Below are 23,891 nucleotides of genomic sequence, written 5' to 3'. Positions count from 1 at the left end.
GGTAAACAAGAGACTGGCAAAATGACAGGTCACCTGCCACACATCAAAGCCTTTGGGCTTCTAGCCCCAGAATCCTCCTTATCTTCTGTTAGAGGAAGGACTATATTATACTCTTTTCCTTCAAAAATGGACCAGGGTTTCATTCCATTCCACCAGAGGCAGGAGTGTTTCTGAGGTGAAGACTTTGCCTTCTATGCCATCCAGCACTTCAGCAACAAAATCGCTTTTGTAGTTTTCCTGAGTACCTGTAGGAGGGCAGCATTGGAATCTTTCTAACGACTTGGCAGAACATCATGGCAGACCTTTGGGTGCTCCAGATTGTAGACCAGGGTTCGTACCTACCCTCGAAAAAAGAAACAGCGGCCCCCTCCCCCATCCTCCGACTTTGCCTTCGCGTCCTCCGGTGCCATTTCTCCTTTTAAGAGGTAGTTCAGCTGCTGTTGAAGGGAGAGGTGGAGCTTATTCAAGTGGCAGAAGTTGTGAAAGGCTGGTATTCCCTTTACCATTTGCTTTCCAAGAAAGGCGAGGACTCGGATGCATCCTAAATTGGGGATACCTCATACAAGCTCCTGCAAAACGGCAGTTTGAATATGGTGATCCTGGAGCGGATTCTGCAGGCTGTGAAGCTGCAACCATCTTGTGCATGTGTATTTAGATCAGCACAATGCAAACTTTCAAATCCCAAGCCATCACAACAATCAGAAATACATTTTCTTTCAGTGGGATGCACCCATTATTGGTTTGTACTAATCGTATTCAACTTTACTTTGTTCCTGAGAATATTTACGATGGTTAGAGCAGTGGTATCGGCCCATCTTCATAGGAGAAGTAAGAGCACGTCTTTCCCTACCTCAGTGATTGACTCCTATGGGACAGTGTGTAAGAGTCGGCCCTAGTGGATTTTGGGATGATGCCTCCTTAATGAATTTTGTTTCTCCATCAACCTAAAGACATGTTTGACCCCCTCACAATCCCTCAAGTCTGCAGGGCCTGTCCCATCTCCAGTAAGTGTAGCAAGCAATCTGATCACGTTAGTTATCTTCCAACTAAATGTTGGACTCATTGCTGGAATTTTCTTGATGATGCTAAGGCTCATGGTGCTCTGCACCTTCATAGTCCTGGAGGCAAGACTGCAGATGTGGTTGCTACATTTGTCGCTAAGGAGCGAGCGGTCCCAATTCAACTGGGACACAAACGGGCCGATTCATGTAATTCCTCTCAAAAGTGTCGCACGTGGCTGGCGCACAGTGTGCCCGTGCGAATGTCTGCGCCAGCCGCGTGCGATAAAATCAATTTCCGCGCACAGCGTATTCATGGATTCTCACCTCCAAAAGCAGACGTGGCGCAGCGACCCTGCAGCAGCGCCAGTTACGCCCCCAAGAACGCCCTCGCGCAAGGAAAAGCCATCAAGATCGCAAAACCATCGCAAAGGGCTGCGCCAACCCTGTACCAGTTTACCAGCCTGGCAAACAGCAAACGCAAAGCGGGGAACGCGTATTACGGGAGTCGGGAACACGCGTGCGCGAGAAGTTTCACACGCGATCTGGCCTGGGGGAGCGTGTGCGTGTATTTCAGGGGTGCGCGAAGTATTACACGCAAATGGCCTGGGTGCGTGTATTTCAGGGGTGCGCGAGAAGTTGCACACGCGTTCTGGCCTGGGGGAGCGTGTGCATGTATTTCAGGGGTGCGCGAGAAGTATTACACGCGAATGGCCTGGGTGCGTGTATTTCAGGGGTGCGCGAGAAGTTGCACACGCGAATGGCCTGCGCGCGTGTATTTCAGGGGTGCGCGAGAAGTTGCACACGCGAATGGCCTGCGCGCGTGTATTTCAGGGGTGCGCGAGAAGTTCCACACGCGATTGGCCTGTGCGCGTGTATTTCAGAGGTGCGCGAGAAGTTCCACACGCGATTGGCCTGGGCGCGTGTATTTCAGGGGTGCGCGAGAAGTTCCTCACGCGATTGGCCTGGGGGAGCGTGTGCGTGTATTTCAGAGGTGCGCAAGAAGTTCCACACGCGATCTGGCCTGGGGGAGCGTGTGTATGTATATCAGAGGTGAGCTTGAAGTTTCACACGCGATTGGCCTGGGTGCGTGTATCTCAGGGGTGCGCGAGAAGTTCCACACGCGATTGCCCTGGGCGCGTGTATTTCAGGGGTGCGCGAGAAGTTCCTCACGCGATTGGCCTGGGGGAGCGTGTGCGTGTATTTCAGAGGTGCGCAAGAAGTTCCACACGCGATCTGGCCTGGGGGAGCGTGTGTATGTATATCAGAGGTGAGCTTGAAGTTTCACACGCGATTGGCCTGGGTGCGTGTATCTCAGGGGTGCGCGAGAAGTTCCACACGCGATTGCCCTGGGCGCGTGTATTTCAGGGGTGCGCGAGAAGTTCCACACGCGATTGCCCTGGGCGCGTGTATTTCAGGGGTGCGCGGGAAGTTCCACACGCGATTGCCCTGGGCGCGTGTATTTCAGGGGTGCGCGGGAATTTTCACACGCGATTTCAGCAGGGTACGTGTATTCCAGGGGTGCCGGGGAGTCCTACATGTGATTTGGCAGTGTGGGTCCTCCCAGGTGTTCCCTGTACACCCTCCATGGCCCCTGCAGGCAGCCCACACCACAGGGGACTACCCTGCATCCCTGGTCATGTCCCGCAGGCAGCCCACCCAACATGTGCATGCCCCCCAGCAAAGGCACATGTCTCCTTGCACTAATGATCACCAACTCATGTCCCCTTGCACCCCCACCCCCGAATTGCGGGGCACCTGCCAGCAGGCCCCCACCCATGTCCAACTCATGTTCCCCACCACCCCCACCCCCCAGCACAGTGGGGCACCTGCCAGCAGGCCCCCACCCATGTCCAACTCATGTTCCCCACCACCCCCGCCCCCCAGCACTATGGGGCACCTGCCAGCAGGCCCCCACCCATGTCCAACTCATGTTCCCCACCACCCCCACCCCCCAGCACAGTGGGGCACCTGCCAGCAGGCCTCAACTCATGTTCCCCAGCCAACATGTCATCACAATCTAGGTCCCTGGTCCCTACGGCCAGCCTCCAAATGCAAAACACCCACGCGAGTATTGCATCCACCCACTCAGAAATGGCAATTACATGACAGAACACCAATTGCAAGTTTCGGAACAAACACATGTCCCTCACATACACCCAATGGGTGTCAGTGAATCTCAAAACCCATATCATGATATGCATGAAACCAATGAGATGATACTACACATTGAAGTTCGATAAAAAAAATATGTATTAAAGGAAACATAAATAGATTCAAAAATAAAGAAACAGAAATGGGAATGTACAAAAATGAAAAGAAGCATGTCTGTGAAAAAAAGCAAAACCAAAAATCATAATCCAAAGTAATGGTGTCCAAAGTCACTGTCCACAAAAGCAAATCCAATGGGAAATAATAATTGAAAGCCATTGCTCCATGGGTAAATTGTGAAAGAAAAATTAAATCCAACAGTGAACTATGTACAGACGAACAAGCCAGGGTCCATTATCCCAACAAAAGAAATGAAACCTATCTAACAACACTAACTAATAAAATAAACTATATACAAAAATGTGGCCAATGTCCAAAAGGTCCAAAATAAATCTAAAAACAAAGGAAACATAACACTACCTACATAACTATGTACAAGGGCAGCGGGCTAGTCTGACGGCTCACTTTTGGATGTCCCGGGCCAGGGCATCATCGAACTCCTGCTCAATGTCCCGGAGGCGGTCCTGCTCCATGGCCCCGAGGGTCCGCAGGGCCGTCGACGTGTCCACCTCCAACCCCCTGCGGATTGCCTCGAGGCACTCGGCCCGCCTCAGGGCCCTCGGCATGGAGTTCTCCGCCCTGACCATTGTGAGCCGTGCCTCTTCCGCCCGCTGCCGCTCCGCATGTATGGCGTGGCCCAACCGCTGCCACACGGAAGACACTCTCTGTCCTGGGTCCTCCTGCCCTCCGGCCGATGCCTGCCCCTCCGATGTTGAAGGCCCCGAGCCTTCATGTCTCCCACCACGTTGCTGCTGCTGCTGTGCCTCTGCCCGTGCACTGCCTCCTGCTGCCTGCACATCCTCTGCTGACTGGGGTGCAGTCGTTGATGTGGCCACCCCTGCTGGACGTCCGACTCCCGACTGTGGCAGGGATGCCTCCTCCACCAGCCTGGCCGCACCGTCAGAGGCAGCTCCACAGGGCACCCAGGTGACTGATGGGTGGGAAAATGGCACGGAGGACGACAGGCGCGTAGGGGGTTCAGTTGAGGACGGGGTCGTAGCAAGCCCCATCAAACGGAGGAATCCGGCCTGGGTGACCTGTCCCAGCAGGCTGACGTGGTCAACGAGCTATTCGAGATGACGTGCAGTCTCCTCATGAAAAGACTGCAGGTCACCTCGCATGGCCTGTTGACGCAACCCCACACCAGCCAGGACAGGCTCGACCCGGACCCGGACAGCCACGTCTGCAGGCAGAGGAAGGCCAGTTGTCGTTTGCGCATCCCCTGCCTGAAAACGGGTCTGGACGTAGGCATCCCTGCTGGTGCAAGATGATGCAGGGACAGGATCAGGGACAGGATTGCACACAGGCACCTCCGCGGCGGCCTATGCTGCCTCCTGTCCCTGGTCCTGCACTGCACCACTAGCACCAGTGGGATCCCCACCTCCAGACCCCGTCTCTGTTGCTTGCACGGCCTCCTCCTCCACCAAACCCCCCACCAACCTGGATGACTCCGTGCCATCCTCCCCCGTTGGGCCCTGTGGGGTCCCAGCTGCCCCTTCTGCTGCCGAGGAGTCCAACTCCAACCTCCGCCTCTTGGACCTCCCCCCGGCAGCTGCGGTTTGGGACGCGGCACCGGACTCCTCACTCCCCTACGAGATGGCAACATGGGAGGGGAGCCGGGCCTTGCGTCTCCGGCTGGCGGTGGGATCCCCGCCGCTGTGCTCCACAGCACCTTCTCCGCCCTCTTCATGAGTTGACGCTGCAGACAGGGAGAAATAAAACACAGGCATCAGGGCACTGTACAATGGACACATACACACATGACAGTTTTACATGAATGGCATTGGCAAACCTCAGACATGCCATCACAATCCCCTACACACGTCATTTCAACTCGAACCCATGAGCCATACCACAGCCATATCGCAACTGCCAGCACCATCCATACCCATACAACAGCATGAGCAGGCAAAACTGAGCCAGACATCGCATGCAACACAGGAAGTGCACCACACATGTACACACACCACCACACTTGCATGCATGTGTACACCTCTGCCAAGTGTCGCAGTGTTCAGATGGGCATCCATGTCACATCTGCCAATCAGGCTTCCACATCCCGCTGTCACATGCATCCATGTTGCATCACTGTTGCACCCTTGTCAAATACACACAAATGCACATGTACACAGTGCTGATACATGCAGCTGAAAACAACATACATGCGTGACATCACGGACATGTCTACTTACATACACATTCATCCAAACATGTGTGCCCACACAACTGCATTTGGCATGCAAGCCTACACACACAAGCACCATCCATGTCTCACACATTACAGCCCTCGCATGTGTTAGCCCCACAGCCCTGTACACCCCCACCCATACTCGACCCCATACAAACAGATGTGCAACCTGCACACTACTGAAAAATCACCACACGCACCGCTCACAATCAGGATGCATGTACACTTACCGCTCGACTCCAGACGGGTCTGCCTCTCAAGGACCTGGACGTGGAGCGCTGGGGATATGCGTGCCAGGACCCTCATCTGATCTTCTGACAAGTGGCACCGGCGCCCCTTGGCATCCGATTCCTTCAAGAGGTGCCGGGCCTTGTTCAGGGTCCTGGACCTGAAGTCCTCCCAGCGCTTCTTGACATGTTGGAAGTCGCGGACTGCCACCCCCTCCGCGTTGATAGCAGTCACGATGTCAGTCCAGATCCGAGTCCGTCCGTCCTTGTCGGCGCGGGAACTTCCGAAGAGGGCATCATACTGCCCCAGGACTTGCTCCACCAGGACACCAACTTCGGTGGTACTGAAGCTGGTGCCCCTCTGCCTCTCTGGCCGGGGGTTGCAGTGCCCGACATGACAACCCCAGAGGCAGGAGTGGGTGGGCAACTGTGTCCTGGGGCTGGGCTGTGGAGCGATGGAATCCCAGTCGGGAGTCTTCGGTTCCAGCAGGGGTGGTCACAGCAACAGCACCCCTGGCTGATGTGCAGGCAGCAAATGGCAGGGCACGTGGGCAGCAGGCAGTCAGGCAGCAGCAGATGGCAGGTGGGAGCGTGCTTGGGGCTCTGGGGGGCAGTAGTTCGGCCTTCTGGGCAGGAGCGTGGTCTTCCGTGTGCTTACGCGTGGCCAGCTTGATACGGAGTGATTTGGCACGTGAAAATTCTGCACGTCAGCGTGTGAATCGAGAGGAAAGGCCCTTAGCGCGTCAGCACGCATATGCGATTCCATTGGACCAAAGGCCCTTAGCTATTACTTCACAGCGGGTGGGTGTTGGCTACGCGTTCTTCTACACGCAAGGCAGACGGTGAGTGGTACCCTGCTCCCCCAGGCCCGATCGCGTTTAAAACCACCCGCGAGCCCCTGAAATACACGCGCCCAGGCCAATCGCGTGTGAGAAACTTCTCGCGCACCCCTGAAATACACGCGCACAGGCCAATCGCATGTGGAACTTCTCGCGCACCTCTGAAATACACGCACACGCTCCCCCAGGCTCGATCGCGTGTGGGCCTTCTCGCGCGTGTAGGACTTTGGCGCACATTTTTTTCCTGCGCAGGGACGCTACCGCCTGCTTTCGTGTGGCGGACATGTATGGGCCTGTGCGCGTCTTTGGCCGTGCGCTGTTTTTCCCTATTCGATTCGATGAATACGTGTTGTAGGCGAGCGTGTGGGTGTTCTGCGCACTTGCCTCCTGTACTTCCCCCCCGTGACGCCCACATTTTCACGAGTTGTTCCCCATTCTGCGTGTGACGCCCCGTGTTACGCCTACTTTTGTTATGTGCGCCGCGCTATGTGCGAATTCGCTGTGGCCTTATCGCACAGCGTTCGATGACCTGTGCGCCAGCGTGCGCCACGCACTTTTTCAGCGCACATCCCACATTTTGCACGTGCACGGACTTCCATGAATTGATGTTCGATGTTTTCTGTGCGATAATCGCACTTGCACTGCGATTTTCACTATTTCATTGCGATTCGCACGTTTTCGCACGCGTGCGCCGTTTTTTCGGCGCACATTAATTCCATGAATCGGCCTGAAAGTATATTAGGTTGCCCCAACACCAACAGGCTAACATCATAATTTGATGGTCCACCACAATCATTCTCCTATAGAGGGTCTCATTCCCACAGCCATGGTCAACTGCCAACTTGGCTAGGGACGAGTACCCGATGCGATGAATGGGAGTTCATCCTTAGGATCTTTGAGTGAGTGGGCTATAGAATGGATCGGAGAAGGCTTTCCACATCATCTTGCTGGGACTCAGGGCAGTGAGTTTGCACTCCACACATTCTTAGTGTCAAAGAAAAGTTCAACTCTGCAGGTTCTTAAAGACCATAACCCTGAAATGCATTACCTCAACAAGATTGGCAGTGTGGGATTGCTTAAATCGTGCAGGGAACCCATGCTCCTGTGGTTTTAGGCAATTTAGAACGAGGTGATGGTGACCGCGTCGCACCTCGCTGGCACTGTGAATACTTAAGCAGATGTACTGTGTCGACTATCTGGAGTCTGTCGGGATATGCAGGTGAAAGGGAAGATTGTGCAGGCTTTTATCCAGCAATAAGTGTGGAATCCTTTGCTTTAGGGTAACTCCCAGAGGATGGTTGCAATAGTTCATCTCCTGGGAGTTTGACATTGTTTCTATCAATTACTGTGTATTCTTTTGCAGCTTTGGAAGTTGATGCAGAGCGGCACAAGAGTCTTGAGTGGTCTGGACTTGGCATGGAGGACCTGGTTCCCAATGATACTACATATGTTGCTTTGCCTTCCTTGAAAGAACCCTTACAGAGAAGACCTACTGGACCCTTGCTCCACACTGCATTACCCCAATGACGGGATGTTGAGTCTACATGCCTGGCTTTCGAATGTTTGAGATCATGACTGGGGTCTTTCACCGAAGAGGTGCTTGCAGTTGTCTTTTCTGGAAGGTCCCCCTTCCACCAAGTCTATCTATGCTTGCGCTTGTGAGATGTCCAGACTTCATTTGAAGTGTATTACAAAGATGATGAATCTATGGGCGGAATTAAGGTTTCCATCAGAGAACATTATCAAAGGTAAGTAATGCCTTCTTCATTAGGTAAAGCCAGCAATTGTGGAGGGGCACAATCTTGTCACTACTGCATGGCAAGCCCTTCCCTGGTGACAAATATGATATGTGCCATGTTTAAAAACTCTTCATTTTACATGGGCACGGAAGGCACCATAACATTTCTTCATCACTGGGTCTTGCATGGATTCACATGCTCATGAATATTCCCCATCATACGGCTGGGAATCCTCGGTAAAAAGAAAGCAGTTTATCTTTAACCCAAAACTGCTGGTCTCGTCTATAGCCAATTGTGTCCTTTGGGTCACCTTGTCCCAAGTTACAGACACTCGCCCTCCTAAGGTCCCCACTGGTGGCCAGATGTTAGCACACGTTTCTGGTGTTTGGAGTCCTCCCGCTTCGCTCCTTGAAAATCGTTTGTTTTTTGCTGTTTTTTTTTTTTAAAAGAAATTCTCCATCTCTTCATCGTCAACCATCACGCAGCGACTACCTGCAGAGGGGACCCATTGTTGGCAGAGATCTTCAATCCACTGCCGGATCTTTAGCCTGTGGCACCACAGGCCCAGGCATGAGACTACACCTCCACCATGGTGGATGCCGCAAAAAATATATTCGAGGATCAGCACCTCAAATGCATTTACTGTCTTCATCCCGACCACGACGCAAATGGATGCTCGATCTGTCAATCCTTTTCACCGAAGTCTCGGAAGGACCGCCACCAGGACCGGCACATCCATTGAACGCACTGCCTCTGTTTGGAATGTGTCGAGGCCCTTTGAGCATGCTTCCCTGGCAAAGATCCAAAAGAAGGCAAAATCCCACACTCCATCACCTTCCTCATCAATGGTCGCCGCAACTGCAGGGACCCAGTTCTGAGAAGGGTCCGTCACTGTTGCCGTCTTGATTGACAGTTGGCCTGCCAGCTGGCGGGTTACATCCACCCGCCAGTAAGCCGCTGACCTCTTCATTGCACCGCATCCATGACTCTGTTTGTGAAGTCAAGTCTTACTTCCATGGCTGCTACCCTGAAGGGTTCGTCAATGACTGTCACCTTCTTTTCAATGGTCACCACGCCCAGGGTGTCTCTGCCTCCTGGACCGCAGTCAACGCTTCCAATGACAATCCTGTCAACGACGGCACCCATTCCGGCTCCACAGGCCTCCACTTGTCACCTTTTCCATAGGGGCTCTGATCTGATGAGAGACATGCCTGGAATTCCTGCCCAGGCCTACTTAGGTTATGCCACTCGTTGCTCTGGCTCCTATGAGGAGGAACTGCCAGAAGATTTGTATTCATATCAGGAAGGTGGCCACAGGAAATCAGACCCCATTCTGCCCATGCTTCATCGGAGTTCACCAACCCGTGGGCCCTCCCAACCGTTTAGCCCTCCAAGGGTCACAAGCCCAGTTCCTGATCCTGTTGTTCCTGGCTGCTCCTGTGCCAAGAGACCCTCTGTGTGCTACAGGGGCTCTGCCTACTGTGGTGGAGGAGCCAGGTCTCATACATAGGAGTTTGACTATGGTCCAGTGGATGGGGAACCTCCCGATGTTGATGAGCCCACCACGGCTTCTCCCCCAGACGAAATTGGCTCTTTCTACTCCATTTCCAAAGCTGATAAACTCTTCAGCCTGGTGCCAAAAGAGAAGAAGCAGGGTTTCCTTTTTGAACAGTGGGAGTCCTCCAAGAACACCATTGTATCAGTCCCTTTGCTGGAGGACATCAGGGAGGATGGCTTGGCAGTCATGAAGGCCCCTAATACCATGCCTGCTAAGCATAGCCACTGGAGAAGTAGTACCAGGTTCTAGACTCAATCCCCTAGGTGACTCATGTCTCAGCCTTCACCGCCAGGAAGAGGTCCTCCATCCCCTCTTCGTTGTCTATGGTGCCTCCGGACCAGGGGGGCAAGAAGCTCCATGCTATGCTGCAGAGAAGCGTATAGTTACCACAGCAGCTTCCACTATCAAGGCCATCAATGCCCTCACCATCCTGTCAAGGTACGACTGGGAGCTGTGGTACAAGCTGGGGCCCGTCCGTGACTTCCTCCCTGATGATAAGGAAGCCAAAGCCTTGAGGAGAGTGAAGTGGCTTCCTACCACGCCATCACTGTCTCTCTTGACATAGCGGACTCCGGTTTCCGCCATATGGGGAATGATGTGGCTCTCCAATGCCAAGGTTGGCTAAATGCCACAAATGTCCACACAGACCTGCAGACCAAAGTCATCAACATGCCGTTCGATGGGGACAGCCTTTTTGGGAAAGCGGCCGAAGATGCTCTCCAGGCCATCAAGACAGGCATGCAGACGGCACGCTCTCTCTCTCTGGGGACCCTGCAGGAGAGGAGGCCGTCCTTTCGTTCTCCGAATGGGAGACTCTCCAGATCTTTTGAGGGTTATACCCTTATCCACCCAGGAAGCTTACAGGGATCGCTCCCAGGCCTACGGCAGGGACACCCAGCGTAGTTGTCGCCCAGCTATCCAGGATGCAGATGCCGAAGCAGGCCTGATTCAGCCTAGGACACACGCCCCCATTTATGCAACCCAGTGGGATGCCGACTATAAAACTTTGTCGGTCAGTGGCAAAAGATCTCCACAGACAAGTGAGTGCTAGATGTTCTGCAGCAGGGGCATGTTTTACAATTTCAAGACAGTTGCCCCCACATTCCACCAGTTGCGCGTCAGGAGCTGCACAAGGTTGAAGCCGTGCTTAGCAAGGGGGCAATAGAACTAGTCCCTCAGCACCGCTGGTTATCCGGAGTGTACTCAGATACTTTATGGTAGGGAAGAAGTCAGGAGGGTAGCGACCAATCATAGACTTTTTACGCCTCGAGTTCCTAAAATTCCAAACGTTCAGGATGGTCCCATTTGCAGCACGTGCTTGAGGAGCTGGAGGAGGGGGATTTTCTGGCAACCCTCGACTTGGAGAATGCGTCCAGGGGCTGACATTACCTGTTCAATGTGCTTCCATTCAGCTTCGGCTCTGAGGGTGTTTACAAAATACTTGGCCCTGGTGGAAGCGCATCTGCGCCGCAAGGGAATCCACATCTACCCTTACATGGACAATTGACTCATCTGGTCCTTCTCCCACGCACTGGCAACCCAGTTCATAGCGGAGGCCATCCAACTTCTGACTTCACTAGGATTCTCGATCAATTATCTGAAGTCCTGCGTAGTGCCATCTCAGAATGCACTGTTCCTGGGCTCCCCCGACTCAAAACAGTTGCGTGTCTGGCGACTCCCTCAGAAGAGAGGGTGAAGGCCATCCTGGAAAGGTCCAATGGCTGTCAACAGCATCCATGGCATCAGTCCGGTCCATCAAGTCCCTGCTGGGGAATGATGTCTTCCTGCATCCATCTGGTCCCCTTTTGCAGGCTTCAGATGAGACTCTTTCAAGAATTTCTGGATGCCAGGTGACAAAGTCACTGGCACATGGACAGATGAGATCGCCCTCAATCAGGCATTCCGTCGAGCCCTACAATGGTGGTCGGCTCATCCACACCTCTCTCGGGGAGCTATCTTTCAGATCCCTCCCTGCCAGGCTACCTTCATGACCGATGCGTCTCTGGAGGGTTGGGGAGCCCACACAGGACATTCTAATGCCAGAGCCCTCTGGATCCCAGAAAAAAAAGAGTTGCACATAAACATCCTGGAACTGCGGGTGGTCTTCTGGACCCTCAAGTGTGTTCAACCTCCGCTCCAGTGAAAGGTGGCGAGGGTCTTCACAGACCACACCACCACCATGTTTTGCATGAGTAAACCAGACAGAACGCACTCCCCTGCGCTCTCCCTGGAAGTCCAGTTGCTGTGACACTGGGACATTCTTCAACGCATGTTTCTTGTCCTTTTTCACCTGGAAGGCGTCAAGAACACCCTTGCAGACTCTTGGCAGGGAGCTGTGCAGCTGCCACGAGTGGGCGCTTCAGCAAGCGCAAGTGTTTCGCCTCTTCAGCAAATGGTGGTCTTCCTCAGATCGACTTCTTTGTGACAGCTGCCAACATCTAGTGACGAATGTGTGCCAGTAGGTATCCTCAGCGGAGGATTCTGGGGGTACGTTTTCTCATTCCCTTTGGAGGAACTTTCACTTACACATTCCCACAGGTTCTGCTGTTGCTACATATGATCAACACACTCGGATGTTGCCAATGCAGGATGATCCTCATTGCACTGGTGTGGCAAGTGCAGATCTGGTATTCAGACATTCTCCATCTCTTAGTTGTTCTGGCCATTCAACTGCCTCCGCTTCCTGACCTCCTCTCCAGAGAAGGAGGGTCATTCCTGCACCATGATCCAGCGTGGCTGAACCTCGCTGCCTGGGTCCTTCAGCCCTAGAATTCGGACATTATTCGCTGCCTTTGAATGAAAGGAGATCCTTGCTAAAGCCATGGCTTCCTCTACGTTGACTTGCTTTAGGCAAAAATGGAAGCGCTTTACAATATGGGCCAGGCACGGATAACTTCACCACTGTGCGTGACTGCTCCGCAGCTTCTCCCGCACCTGTTCTCACTGGCAAATGCTGGTCTTGCCCATGCGTTTATCAAGGTCCACCTGGCTATCATATCCGGTACACACCGGCTCCAGGCAAGCTCTCCCTGTGGTCCCACTGGCTTGTTAAGAAGTTCAAGGGTCTCTTCAGAACATTCCCACCGGTGAAAGCTCCTGTCCTGGCATGGGAACTGAACGTACTACTGTCTGAACTGATGGGCCTCCATTTGAACCAAAAAATCGTGCCCCTTTGAAGTTTCTGTCATGGAAAAACACCTTCCTGGTTTCAATCACCTCAGCCAGGCGGGTCAGGCAGATACAGCCCTCTCCTGTAAGAGTCTGTATGTGTCTTTCCACTCAAAGTGGTTCTGCGGACACATCCTTACTTCATGCTGAAGGTTCCATCGTACTTTCATCTCAACAAGCCTTTGTTTCTGCCAGTTTTCTTTGCAAATCCTCCTTTGCCTGCTGAAGGGGTATTGCATTTGCTGTATGTTGTGCGTGCCCTGAAGTTTTATGTAGTATACACGAAGGATCTTCGAAATACTCCTCAGCTTTTCATCAATTTTAGACCTGTGGGACATGGGAAGGCCCTGTCTGAAGGCTTCCATCACCAGGTGGCTCTCCTGCTGTTTCCGGCATTGCCATTGTCTGACCAACAGACCGCTTCCTGGCTGGCTGATAGCCTACTCCACCAGATCCATTTCCCAGTACACCAGAGCCATTGCAGCGACGACCGCATTTCTCTCTGGTGTTGCCCTGCTAGAAATATGCAGGGCTGCTATGTGGTGGTCTACCAACACCTTCACGAGATTCTATTGTGTCGGCAGGGATTCTAAGGAGGAGTCCCTGGTCGTCCAAACGATGCTACGCAACCTGTTTGTTTGAGGTGGGTCTGTTCTAGTGATAAGTGTATTGCTTCTATGAGCCTTGCCACCTCCTGTGGTTGTGTATACGTACTGCTTTATAATCTTATTCGTGAGCATGTGAATTCATGCAAGACCCCATGCTGACGAAGGAGCAAGCTACTTAACTAACTCTTGTTCTCCAGCATGGGTCTTGCATGGATTCACATGTAAACCCTCCCTCCTTCCCCTCTCTGGCTCTTCTTGGTTTATACTACCACTTTACATGTGCTACCAAATCTGAAGATGCCCACCAGGGGGGGAGTTTAGGAGGACGAGTATCATTGGCTGGGGGCAATATGACCCAAAGGACATCAATAGGCTATAGAGGAGACGAGCAGTTTTTGTTTAAAGCTAAACTGCTTTATTTTTACCAAGGATTTCCAGCCCGACGATTGTGAATATTAATGAGCATGTGAATCCATGCAAGACCCATGCTGGCGAACAAGAGTTACAGGTAAGTAACTTGTTTTCTTCTTCTTGCCTGATCGCTTTCTCAATTTGATCATAATTCTTTATGTATGCCAGCAACCGGTGTGGGAACATGCTGATTCAAGGCCACCATTCTTAGAATAACTTTGCTGCTTCTTTAAGATAATAATCAACTAGCACAATCTTCAGGTAATTACCCGGAACAAGTCTAAGAGCTTCTCAGCTTCCTCTTTTTCATGGGTAGACGGTTAAGCACGAAAAAGGCATGCAGTTCCCTCTTTAATACTTGCTGAGAAATTTCTTTGTTCAAATGTAGTCTTTTACAAAGCCGACGAGGGCCACCATCTTTTCATTCTTTTCTAATACTTTGCCTGTTGTCTGTGGCCTTTTATTTTGCTTAATGTAGGGTCCCGTTCACTAACCTGACCTTCAAGCTCATCCTGGTAGCTCTTTGTTCCTTCATCGGCGCATGTCTCACCTTTCCTGGCCTGCGGCTAGCTCAGACTCACCTGGATGCACTCAGACTGGCTGCTGACCGCCCTATGATTCAGTAAGTAGCCGTTTATGTTCAAGTACAGGTTGGTAATCCCTACCTGATCCTAAATGTGTATGTTGGAGAAATCCTTTTCAGCAGCCCAAATGGAAGTAAGCTAGTTTTCACAACCCAGTGCATTTGGCCATGCCTTACTCTATGGATGTCCTTTATCTCCCTTTGTCAATTTTAACTCTAACTTGCATCCGTTGGTACTCTCGGTTCTGTGTCGCATTAGGGGAAAAACTGAGCACTTGGTCTAAATCCATCTCCTCCGGGATAATCTGGTTTCCCATTTAGATTGTCTGCCTTACCCCCAGCCCCCTTACCCCTCTCTGCTCCATCCATCTAAGCAATCCTTGTCCACTCACGCCTACTGTCTTCTATCCATTCTGAGTAAGGCTTATTTATACAGTCAAGCTGAAATATTTTTATTGGGAACCTCTGTCTGCATGGGTTCCGGTCGCTCAGTAGATGGCAATGGGGTTATAGGTGGAGAGAACAGTTCTGGGGCTTTGGACGAAAAGAAGGGTTAAGGGAAGAGTCCATAATGCCCTTGAAAGGGAAAGCATTGTCTGGAAGCCTGAAAGCTGAAGGCCTAGTGTCGTTTTATTGTGAGGTCTTTGAGAGGCAAGGGATCTGATGATGCACAATGACCTCGTAGATGTTTGCACCCACCACTCTTCATTTGGAGGCACAGATGCTAACGCAAGCCATACGTAGGGGTTTAGAATCAACCTTGCTTTGCAATGGGAAGGTTAATTTAGGGGCTTTCAATGAAGTCTAGGGATGGTCATTTGAGTGAAGTCCAAAACGGCTATTTCCTTAACCAGGCCAGTGGATTCTTGGCACTGTCGACGGCTTCATTAACGTGGAAAATGTTGCCTAGCTCCTTCGTAGTGATTCGTCTAAACACAGGCGGATACATGGGTGCCTTGCAGAGTTTGGTAGCATTGCTTCTGCATCAAAGCGTGTGCCTCATCCATTGTGCTGGTACTATTTATTCCCTGGCAATGGTTTATGCCAGCTTCCCTGCTGAGAGTTGTTCGGAGCAGATTCGTAGCCTCTACTGTTATTGTGACATCTGCGCGGGCAAAGCGTCAGATGAGCTGTGCTAAAATATATATATTTATGTCCCCATTCCTAATCGCAGGCTCCTGCTTCATGCCAGTTTCCTGCCTCCAATCATCGTGGTGTTGCTGTGGATCAAGCCAATCACCAGGGATTTTCTTCTGCATGCCCCCATGGGGAAAGAGGCCGTTGAGCTGTAAGTATTCTGGAGATTATTCTGGTTACCCCAGAAAATGGTGTCATAAAATACCTGTCCTGTTATTTCATGTAGCAAATGTCGATCACCCTGGAGCCCTTTTTCATTTTTACTTTAGCTTTGTTCGGCATGTGCTGCATATACTGTTTTTGGCTGCACTTATCACCTGCATGTGCGGGTGCAAAAGATGAACAGGTCTGGACTCTGCGGCTATCATTTCATCGAGTGCTACCAAGAGTTAAATGGTACCTTTTTAATAATGCAGAGGCAGCCATCACCTATCCTGTCTCAGTAGTCCGTTCCAGTTGGCTGGCAGCCTTGAGCTGGCTCGGACTAAAAGGTACCTTTTGAAAAGTCAATGAAAGTATCCTAAGATACCAGCCTACGCATGTACACAAGAAGTAGCAAGTGCCAAGCCCGGAGGGACTTAGCCAGGAGCACCTGCTCAGAGTAGCGAATCCAAGCGGCTTGGCATGGGCTCCTAATTTAATTCCTCTACATGATACTCAAGGGTCTGAAAAGTCATGAATCTGTCTCTGGTATCCGAACATGTGCAGGGAGCAAGCCACGCTTCCAACCCGGTCATCTGCACAGCCAGTCTTTTACACATGCGAACCCAAGTAAACCAACTGCCACCATTTTATGAATCCTCTGTACCAAAATCCGAGCCTTCATAAGGAATGTGTTCATCCTATGCCTTTTCCATGGGGCGTCTGGGCTTTCATGTACAAGTTTGCAGCCACATGCTCTATACTGGCAACCTCCTCCCACTCCTCAGCCCCCCAATCCCCCAATTTCAAAATGATACTCTGTAAGTAAACGGGACATTTTTTAGAGATCCATAGTCCTAAGAAGCTGCTGTTGGAATATGGACCTATAAACGTATTCTCCAATCTAGAGGGTGCCTCCGAGGGAAAAGCGTAGAGAAATGCATGGCAGCCTATTTCAGGCAAATATCCCTCCTCTGATGCTATGTTGTAGGTTACTGGGAATGATTGTTTAAATCTCCCAAGTATTTTAACTTGAACAAACGCTGATCTTACTTAGTAATATATTTCTACAGACCAGCATCTTCCCTGTGGCATGTTGCCCCTTTGAGAACACCAGTCATGATGAGGCAATAGAAGGGGCCTCTTGTCATGATCCATGCCCCTGGCCCCCTCAGGTATAACAGCCCCCTGGCAGCAGTGGGGCTAAAGCCCTTCACACTGGCTCCAAGGGCCTTAAAACTCCAACAGAAACATAGATGGAGTCAGTCCAGTATGGAGTCAGTCCTGGCGCCTTTGGCTCCAGGCTCATTATCGGGAATAAAGTAATACCAGTTTTGGACCTTAATCCAACATGGAGGCCTATTACACAGCTCAGTTCTTTAGAACCAAGCCATGCTGTCTAGTGTTTTGGGTGTGGCTGGGCTTGGAACTACTATACCTGGGCTATTTAAACCACACCCAAACAGCAGAACACGCTTCGCGTTATTCTGCACCCCTGCAGCGTAACGCTCACTGTGTCCAGCTTCTGCTAATCTGCTTTTCCGGCGGCCCGATCCTGAAGACCTAGCTCCGGATTCCATTAATAACCTGGAAGAACAAGAACAGCATGAGTGAGCAAGAACACTTACCTGTGAAGTAACCGGCCTTGAATCCATCCTGCGCTTCACTTACCTCACCCATCTCCAGAATTCGCCGCAACCTGCAAAGGTAAAGAAACAAGGATAGATTAATAACAATTCTTACCTGGGCAAACAGCGAGTCCTGGTCGCACCCTGCACTTCTCTTACTTCGCCCATCTCCGGGTTTCACCGCAACCTGCAAGGGAGAAGGAATAATGACCGCATTAACAAAGCACTTACCTGGGCAAGCAGCGCTTCAATCGCTCATCACTCCGGAACATCACCGCAACCTGTACAAAGAAGAGAAGCTAACACAGGTTAGCAATTAACACCAATAAACAGCGCAGCGCCCCGCGCATCAATAACTCAGTTGTCTTCGCCATCGGCACGGCAACTCTGAGATCACAACCATCGCTGTGAAAACAAGAGACATTTTAGGGAACAGCATAGTGGAGCAAGACGCCGGTCTGGACCCGACATAAGGGTACACAGACCAGTGAAGCAACTAGGTCCACGGAACGCCCATACCAACCACGCGCCCCTGCACAGAGACGCAGGACGGAGAGTTCAACGCACAAAAATCTAAGGTGAGCAATAACCCCAAGGGAGGGGATTTGGACCAGAGGGAGGTAGGAGTCCACTCATTGTAGAACCAGTATCTTAACCCTTCATTCTCCTGTTAGGTGCTACCCAACGTCTGGCACATAACCAAGCATAGAGGGGTCCAGGATAGCGCTTGGACCTCCATCCAGTATCGTGTGACGCCACTGTGGATACCAGGTGAGGGTAACGCCTCTGCGTGCACATGCAGGCACTGCAGCAGAGACTCAGGAAGCGCCAACTCTGTCTGTGTTTTCTTTATGGTGTGCTTGCCGTGTGCCCACAGCCTGTGTTGAAGCCCAGGCCTGTGTGCCCACAGTATTGGTGTTCGGTCGGGTGATCCCGAACCCCGCAGGTGGACCCCTGCAGTGTAACCCGCTGTGTGATCGCAGCCACCCCGAGCGGGCCACCACATTCCCCAGGGTGAAAATGTTGTAAGAACCTTCTCCCACCAACTCAGCTTAAAGGAAATAGGACTCCATTTATAAGCCTTCAGAAAAAAAACGGATTCTCCCGGTTTAAATATCGGAGCATTTTTGGTACTGGTGACTGAATGCTCGGCACCCAGGATTTCTTTATTTTTCCTGTCTGAACACTGTCTGCGCGAGATCTCTGCCATGAACTGCCTATTTAAATGTCTCTTGGTTTGATCTTTTTCCCATTCGAAATAGAGAAGGGATTCCATGCCTGCTTGGTGCTGACCCCCCCCCCCCCAATGCAAAGGGCCATTCAGTGGCCTCCAGGAAACTCTTGAGATTTCCTGCTGGGCCTCTGCACCATGTTCCTCTTTTGTGTGGGTATCCTGGATTTCTGCTCCGCCTACCCTGTCTGCCATCCACACTGCCACATGCCTTCCATCTCTACTGCTCGCCCACATCCAAGTAAATAATTTGTTATAAAGCTTTCAGGAATTTTGACTTCCCTCTTGAACATTTTTAGATGTCATTATTTGTGGAACTGCTTTTTAATTTTTATGTAGTGACAAATGTGCTTCAAAGTGTACCATTTGAACTTTTCTGCACTTTTGTTTACATGGGGACACCCGCGACAGCTATTTAGAGGGGTTGGTCTTGCTCCTTACTTTAGATTGCACAGTGCAAGATGGAGCAACATTACCAGGGTCCCTTTAGGCTCCCAGTCTACTCTGGGGCCATTGGATTCCTGTTGAGCGTGGACCTCTGTATAAAGAAGGGCTAATCTACTGTGCTGGCTAGCATGGCTGTATGAGGCTAGGCACTGAACGCTGCGCTGTTATGCCATTTATGCAGATTTCAAAGATTTGGGAGGACCTCGCCCTATCCTGGCGGATGGTACACCTCTAGATAAAGCCCGGGGGTGCTCTTCTTTGCAGGAGCTGGCTGTCGGTCGCTCTCCCCTGCCCTGCTATTCATGCTAGCATTGCATATTGCTACATTTGCATCCTTCTTTCACTCTTTGCTTACAGCGTCATCACAACCCCGCCTCTCTCCAGGCCCACATTCATTAGTCTTCCGGCATTGAATGTGCATATTGGGGGGGGGGGAAGCGTTGCAATATTGATACCCTGTTTCTTCTATATTGCACAGAACACAGCACTTTATTAGCTATAGCTGCTACGCACAGAGTATGTTTGAATGGCACGGTATTTATAGGACATCTATTGATCTATCTTTTGCATGGTTTTTGCAATCATATATGTAACACGTGATATGATCGTGATATGACCGTTTATTTATATAGCGCCTATACACAATGTGTTTCAAAGCGCTTCAAGGCAAGGAAGGGAACAAGGGAAAATACAGCCACATTCTTACAGGCCGTGAACGGTAAGATGTGAAATTAACTATCGTACTCGGCCTGACATCATTTCAGATAGTGCAAGAGCTAAAACATAGATAAGGAAGGGAGGGGGAGAGTGGAAAGGAAATGGAAACAGACAGGCGACTACCGTACTAGGCCTGACAACATTTCTGGTAGAGCCGGAGAAAAACAAAAGGTGAGGCTGAGGGGTGCAGAAAGGGAGGGGAGGAACAAAACAAGCGACTATCATACTAGGCCTGACGACATTTCAAATAGTGCTGGAGGGTTGGTGGGGAGAAACAAAACAGTAATGGGAGGGTGGAGGAAACAGACGAGGTTGCTATCATATTAGGTCCAGGTACAATTCTGATAGAGTAAGTGCATAGAAGAAAGTAAGGGGAGGAGATAGGAAAAGGGAGAAGGGAAAGGAGGAGAGAAAAGAGAGTAAGCAGTCAAAAAAAGAGTGGAGAAGCAATAGTGGAGAGCGAATACAATTGCAGAAGTCAGTACAAACACATAATGTTGCAAGTCAGGATACAAGATGAAGATGGTTATAGGTCAAAGTATCGAATCAAAAGGATCGAATGACAAAAGTCTCGAGTGAAAAGGACCGAAAACAAAAGATTCGAGAAAATATTTTTTTTTGGGGGGGTCCCCCCCCCCCAACCCCTGTTTTTGTGGTAAAAACCACTTTTTTACCTAAACGGAAACCCCCCAAAAAGATATAATTAAAAAAAAAATCGGAACAGCATGATTCAGGGCCACCATGAATACAAGATGCAAAGGAAGTCCAGTATGAGAGTTGAGAAAGAGTGACGCACCGTGAATGAATGAAGTCCATAAAAATCAAATCCAGCATTGACCACAAGACGGTGATGGTGACGGAAGGCACCAGGTGGGCGGGGCTTGCTAAGTGGTGAAAAAGAGTGGCAGGCAAGAAGGCACCAGGTGGGCGGGGCTTACTAAGTGGTGAAAAAGAGCGGCAGGCAGGAAGGCACCAAGTGGGCAGGGCTTAGGCCAGGTGACCTAGATCCACTTGCACCTGCTCCCCATCTGCAAAGGAAAAGAAGCTGGAGGGCTCCTTAAGTAGGGAAACAGAGCGGCAAGCAGGAAGGCACCAGGCAATGAAAGCTGGTGCCTATTATGCATACGCCCAGGTACATTGTTTCCTGTTCAGTACACTGTAGAATATGCTCTGTGTGCGTTGCATTTTATATACATTATATGTATTATCTCGCTGAGTTCAGTATTATTTATTTTTTCCATTTATTAAGCACACAAAACCCTTGGGCATTATGGCGCTGTTACAACCAGTTACACTCAAATATAGCAAAAAAGTCAGGTACATATGGCTAGGGCGGTAGCTATGGAAAGTCCAGTCCATTAGGAGGGTTCTTCCCTTAGCTGTGGCGGAAGAGCATTCCATTTGTTGGCTGCCACTGATGGGGAAACTCGTACCACCACTTTTTACCCTTTTATATTTGGGTGGGATCAGTCTGTGGGTGTAAGCCCATCTGATGTGTCTGATTTGCAGAATCTTTGTGCAAGGTAAGGTGGGGCGGAGTTGGAAATGCATTTGTGTGTGATGGACATAGTTTTAAATATAATTCTTTCCTTGACTAGCAACCAATGAATGTTCCTTCTGGCCTCTTATGTGCTCTCTTTTGGGAATGTTAAGAGCTGCGCGGATGGCATTGTTTTGTATCACTTGGAGCTTGTGGATGTTGTGAGCTGATGTCCCTGCGAAGAGTGCATTAACAGTTGTCTAATCTGGCCCCAATATTGGGTCTGGCGACAGTAAGGCAGCTATTGGGGGGGGTAAGGAATGGTCTGGCCGCATTTAATTTCATAGTATAGGCTGTTGAAGTAGCAATGGCCTGGACCTGTCTGGTCAGGGAGAGTGTAGAGTCAAGGTACACAGCTAGGGTTTTCACTGCTGTTGAGATGGGTATCTGTAGACCATCGATGCTGAAGTTGATATATTGGGGGCCAAAAAGTTTGATTACTGATGAGGGCCCCACTAGAAAGATTGCTGTTTTATTGTTGTTGAGACACAGGCTGTTGGCTGCCATCCATGCTTGGATTGTAAGGTAGATTCTATTCAGGGTTTGAGAGTTTTTGGTGTTGTTGCCGGAGAGAGGTAGTAGAATTTGGGTATCATGAACATAGTTTGTGTAGGAGATGCTGATGGAGTACAGAAGATCGTAAACGGGCTTGGTTAAAATGTTTTGTATAGTGTTTGCGAAACGCATGATACTTGTGGCACCCCGCAAGATATGGGTGATGGCGGGGCACAGGCAACTTCTGAGAAGACTTGATTGATCTTCTGGTCAGGAAGGAGGCAAACCATGATGTGGCTGCTGATGAGAAGTTGGCTGCTGATGTGAGATGATGGGAAAGGGTATTGTGGTCAGCCAAGTCAAAGGCAGCCGATGGGTCTAATGGGAGGAGGAGGGCTGGCTTGCCTTCATCTCTGATTTCATCAAGTTGATTTTTGAGGTCTAGTAGAGCAGATTCTGTTCAGTGGCCAGGTCGGAAACCTGATTAGCGAAAGCCGAGGATGCAGTTAATTTCCAGATAATGTTGGATATGAATGTAGGTGACCCTGTCTAGGATTTTTAGCAGGAAGGGAACTGTGGTGATGGGGCAGTAGTTGCTTGGGATTTCTGGGTCCAGCATGGGTTTCATTAACATGGGGTGAACCCAGGCTTCCTTGAGGGAGGCAAGGACCATGCTTGAGCTGTAGGAGGCATTGATGAAACAGGTGATAAAGGGGGTGAAGACTTCAGCACAGTCCTTTTTGATGGAGGCTGGGCAAGGGTCTCTTTAGCATTTGGAGGGTCTGAGGTTCTTGAGAATGGTAGTCGCCCCTGTTTCTGATACTTGGTGAAAATGGAATGGGGCGAGGGTGTGGTGAGTGTGGTGAGTGTGGGGCTGGGAGGCAGGGATATGTTGATTGCTGATTCTTTTGCGAGGATTTTCTCCTGTAGGGTGGTGATTATGTTGAGAAGGGCCTTTTTGGATGTTCGCACACCGGGTTTCATCTTTGGTGATGCCTGGGGGTGGTGGGGCAGGTGATTCTAATTCCTTGAGGATTGAGAAAAGTTCTTTGGAGTCAGAGTTGGCATTGGCAATTCTGAGGTTATATGCGGTTGCTTTGGCATGAATGATGGCTGATTTTTAAGTATTGGCAGTCGATTTGAATTTGGATTTGTGTGCTTCTGTTGGGGATTTGTTCCAGGAAGTTTCTACCTGGTGTTTCTTGCCTCTCCGTTCTTGCAGATCACTGGAGAAAAATTAATTATTGTGGGTCAGGGCTTTGGCTTTGTGGATTGCTAGAGTGGCAACAGTGTCCACGGCTGATGCCAGTGTTTTCAGATAGTGTTTGCTAGAGCAATTGGGTCGTTGGCCAAATGGAGTATGTGGTTGGATTGGAGGACTGACAGCTGCGGTGTGATGCTATTCTTGGTAATTTTACGCGAGCTCCATGCTCATGTGGGAGGCGGAGGGCAGTATGCTGTCAGAGGGTTTAGGGATAGAGAAAGTCACAATATGGTGGTCAGACCAGGGGGGCGTGGCTAACTGCCATGTGAAGAGGACGTGCTCTGGGTGCGCTCCGTTCGATGTGACCAATATAAGCTGTTTTCTTACTTAAAGTGTGAACCCCTGAAGCCTGCACTCCTCCTCATCGAACGCAGCTACCTTCCTGCACCCGCTGGCTGTTTTTCCGAGCTCATAGGCGCCCTATGGAGACCGAGCGGCCGCACGGAAAATCGCTGCTGACCCGAGCCAAAATGGCGGCTCCCTCGCGCTGAGATACGCGGCACCCGGACCGCGGCGCCGCGCCAGCTGAGCCGATCGGTTACGGTGCCTATGATCCTGCCAGACCCGCGCTGGGAGCCAACGGGAGACTGGATGCCCAGCCGAGAGGAGATGCCCTTCGGCCACGAACATTGCCTCCAGAGCTGCTGACGGTGTCTCGAGTGCCCCCCCCGCCCAGCTCCTCCTCACCAACCTGCGCGGGG

General features: G+C 50.8%; 1 protein-coding gene across 1 annotated transcript in view; it reads left to right on the top strand.

Moving 5' to 3' along the window:
* TMEM161A (transmembrane protein 161A) overlaps nt 1-23,891 on the top strand; it is a 227,544-nt gene that overhangs the window by 124,129 nt on the left and 79,524 nt on the right. Inside the window, exons 8-9 of the mRNA XM_069649130.1 lie at nt 14,486-14,629; nt 15,765-15,878. Of these exons, the coding sequence (XP_069505231.1) occupies nt 14,486-14,629; nt 15,765-15,878 (258 nt within the window). The remainder of the gene's footprint in view (nt 1-14,485; nt 14,630-15,764; nt 15,879-23,891) is intronic.

This window comes from Ambystoma mexicanum, chromosome 1p (genome assembly GCF_040938575.1).
Source record: "Ambystoma mexicanum isolate Mex_15411 chromosome 1p, UKY_AmexF1_1, whole genome shotgun sequence".
Classification (NCBI taxonomy): domain Eukaryota; kingdom Metazoa; phylum Chordata; class Amphibia; order Caudata; family Ambystomatidae; genus Ambystoma; species Ambystoma mexicanum.
This window is presented reverse-complemented; position numbering and strand designations above follow the sequence as displayed.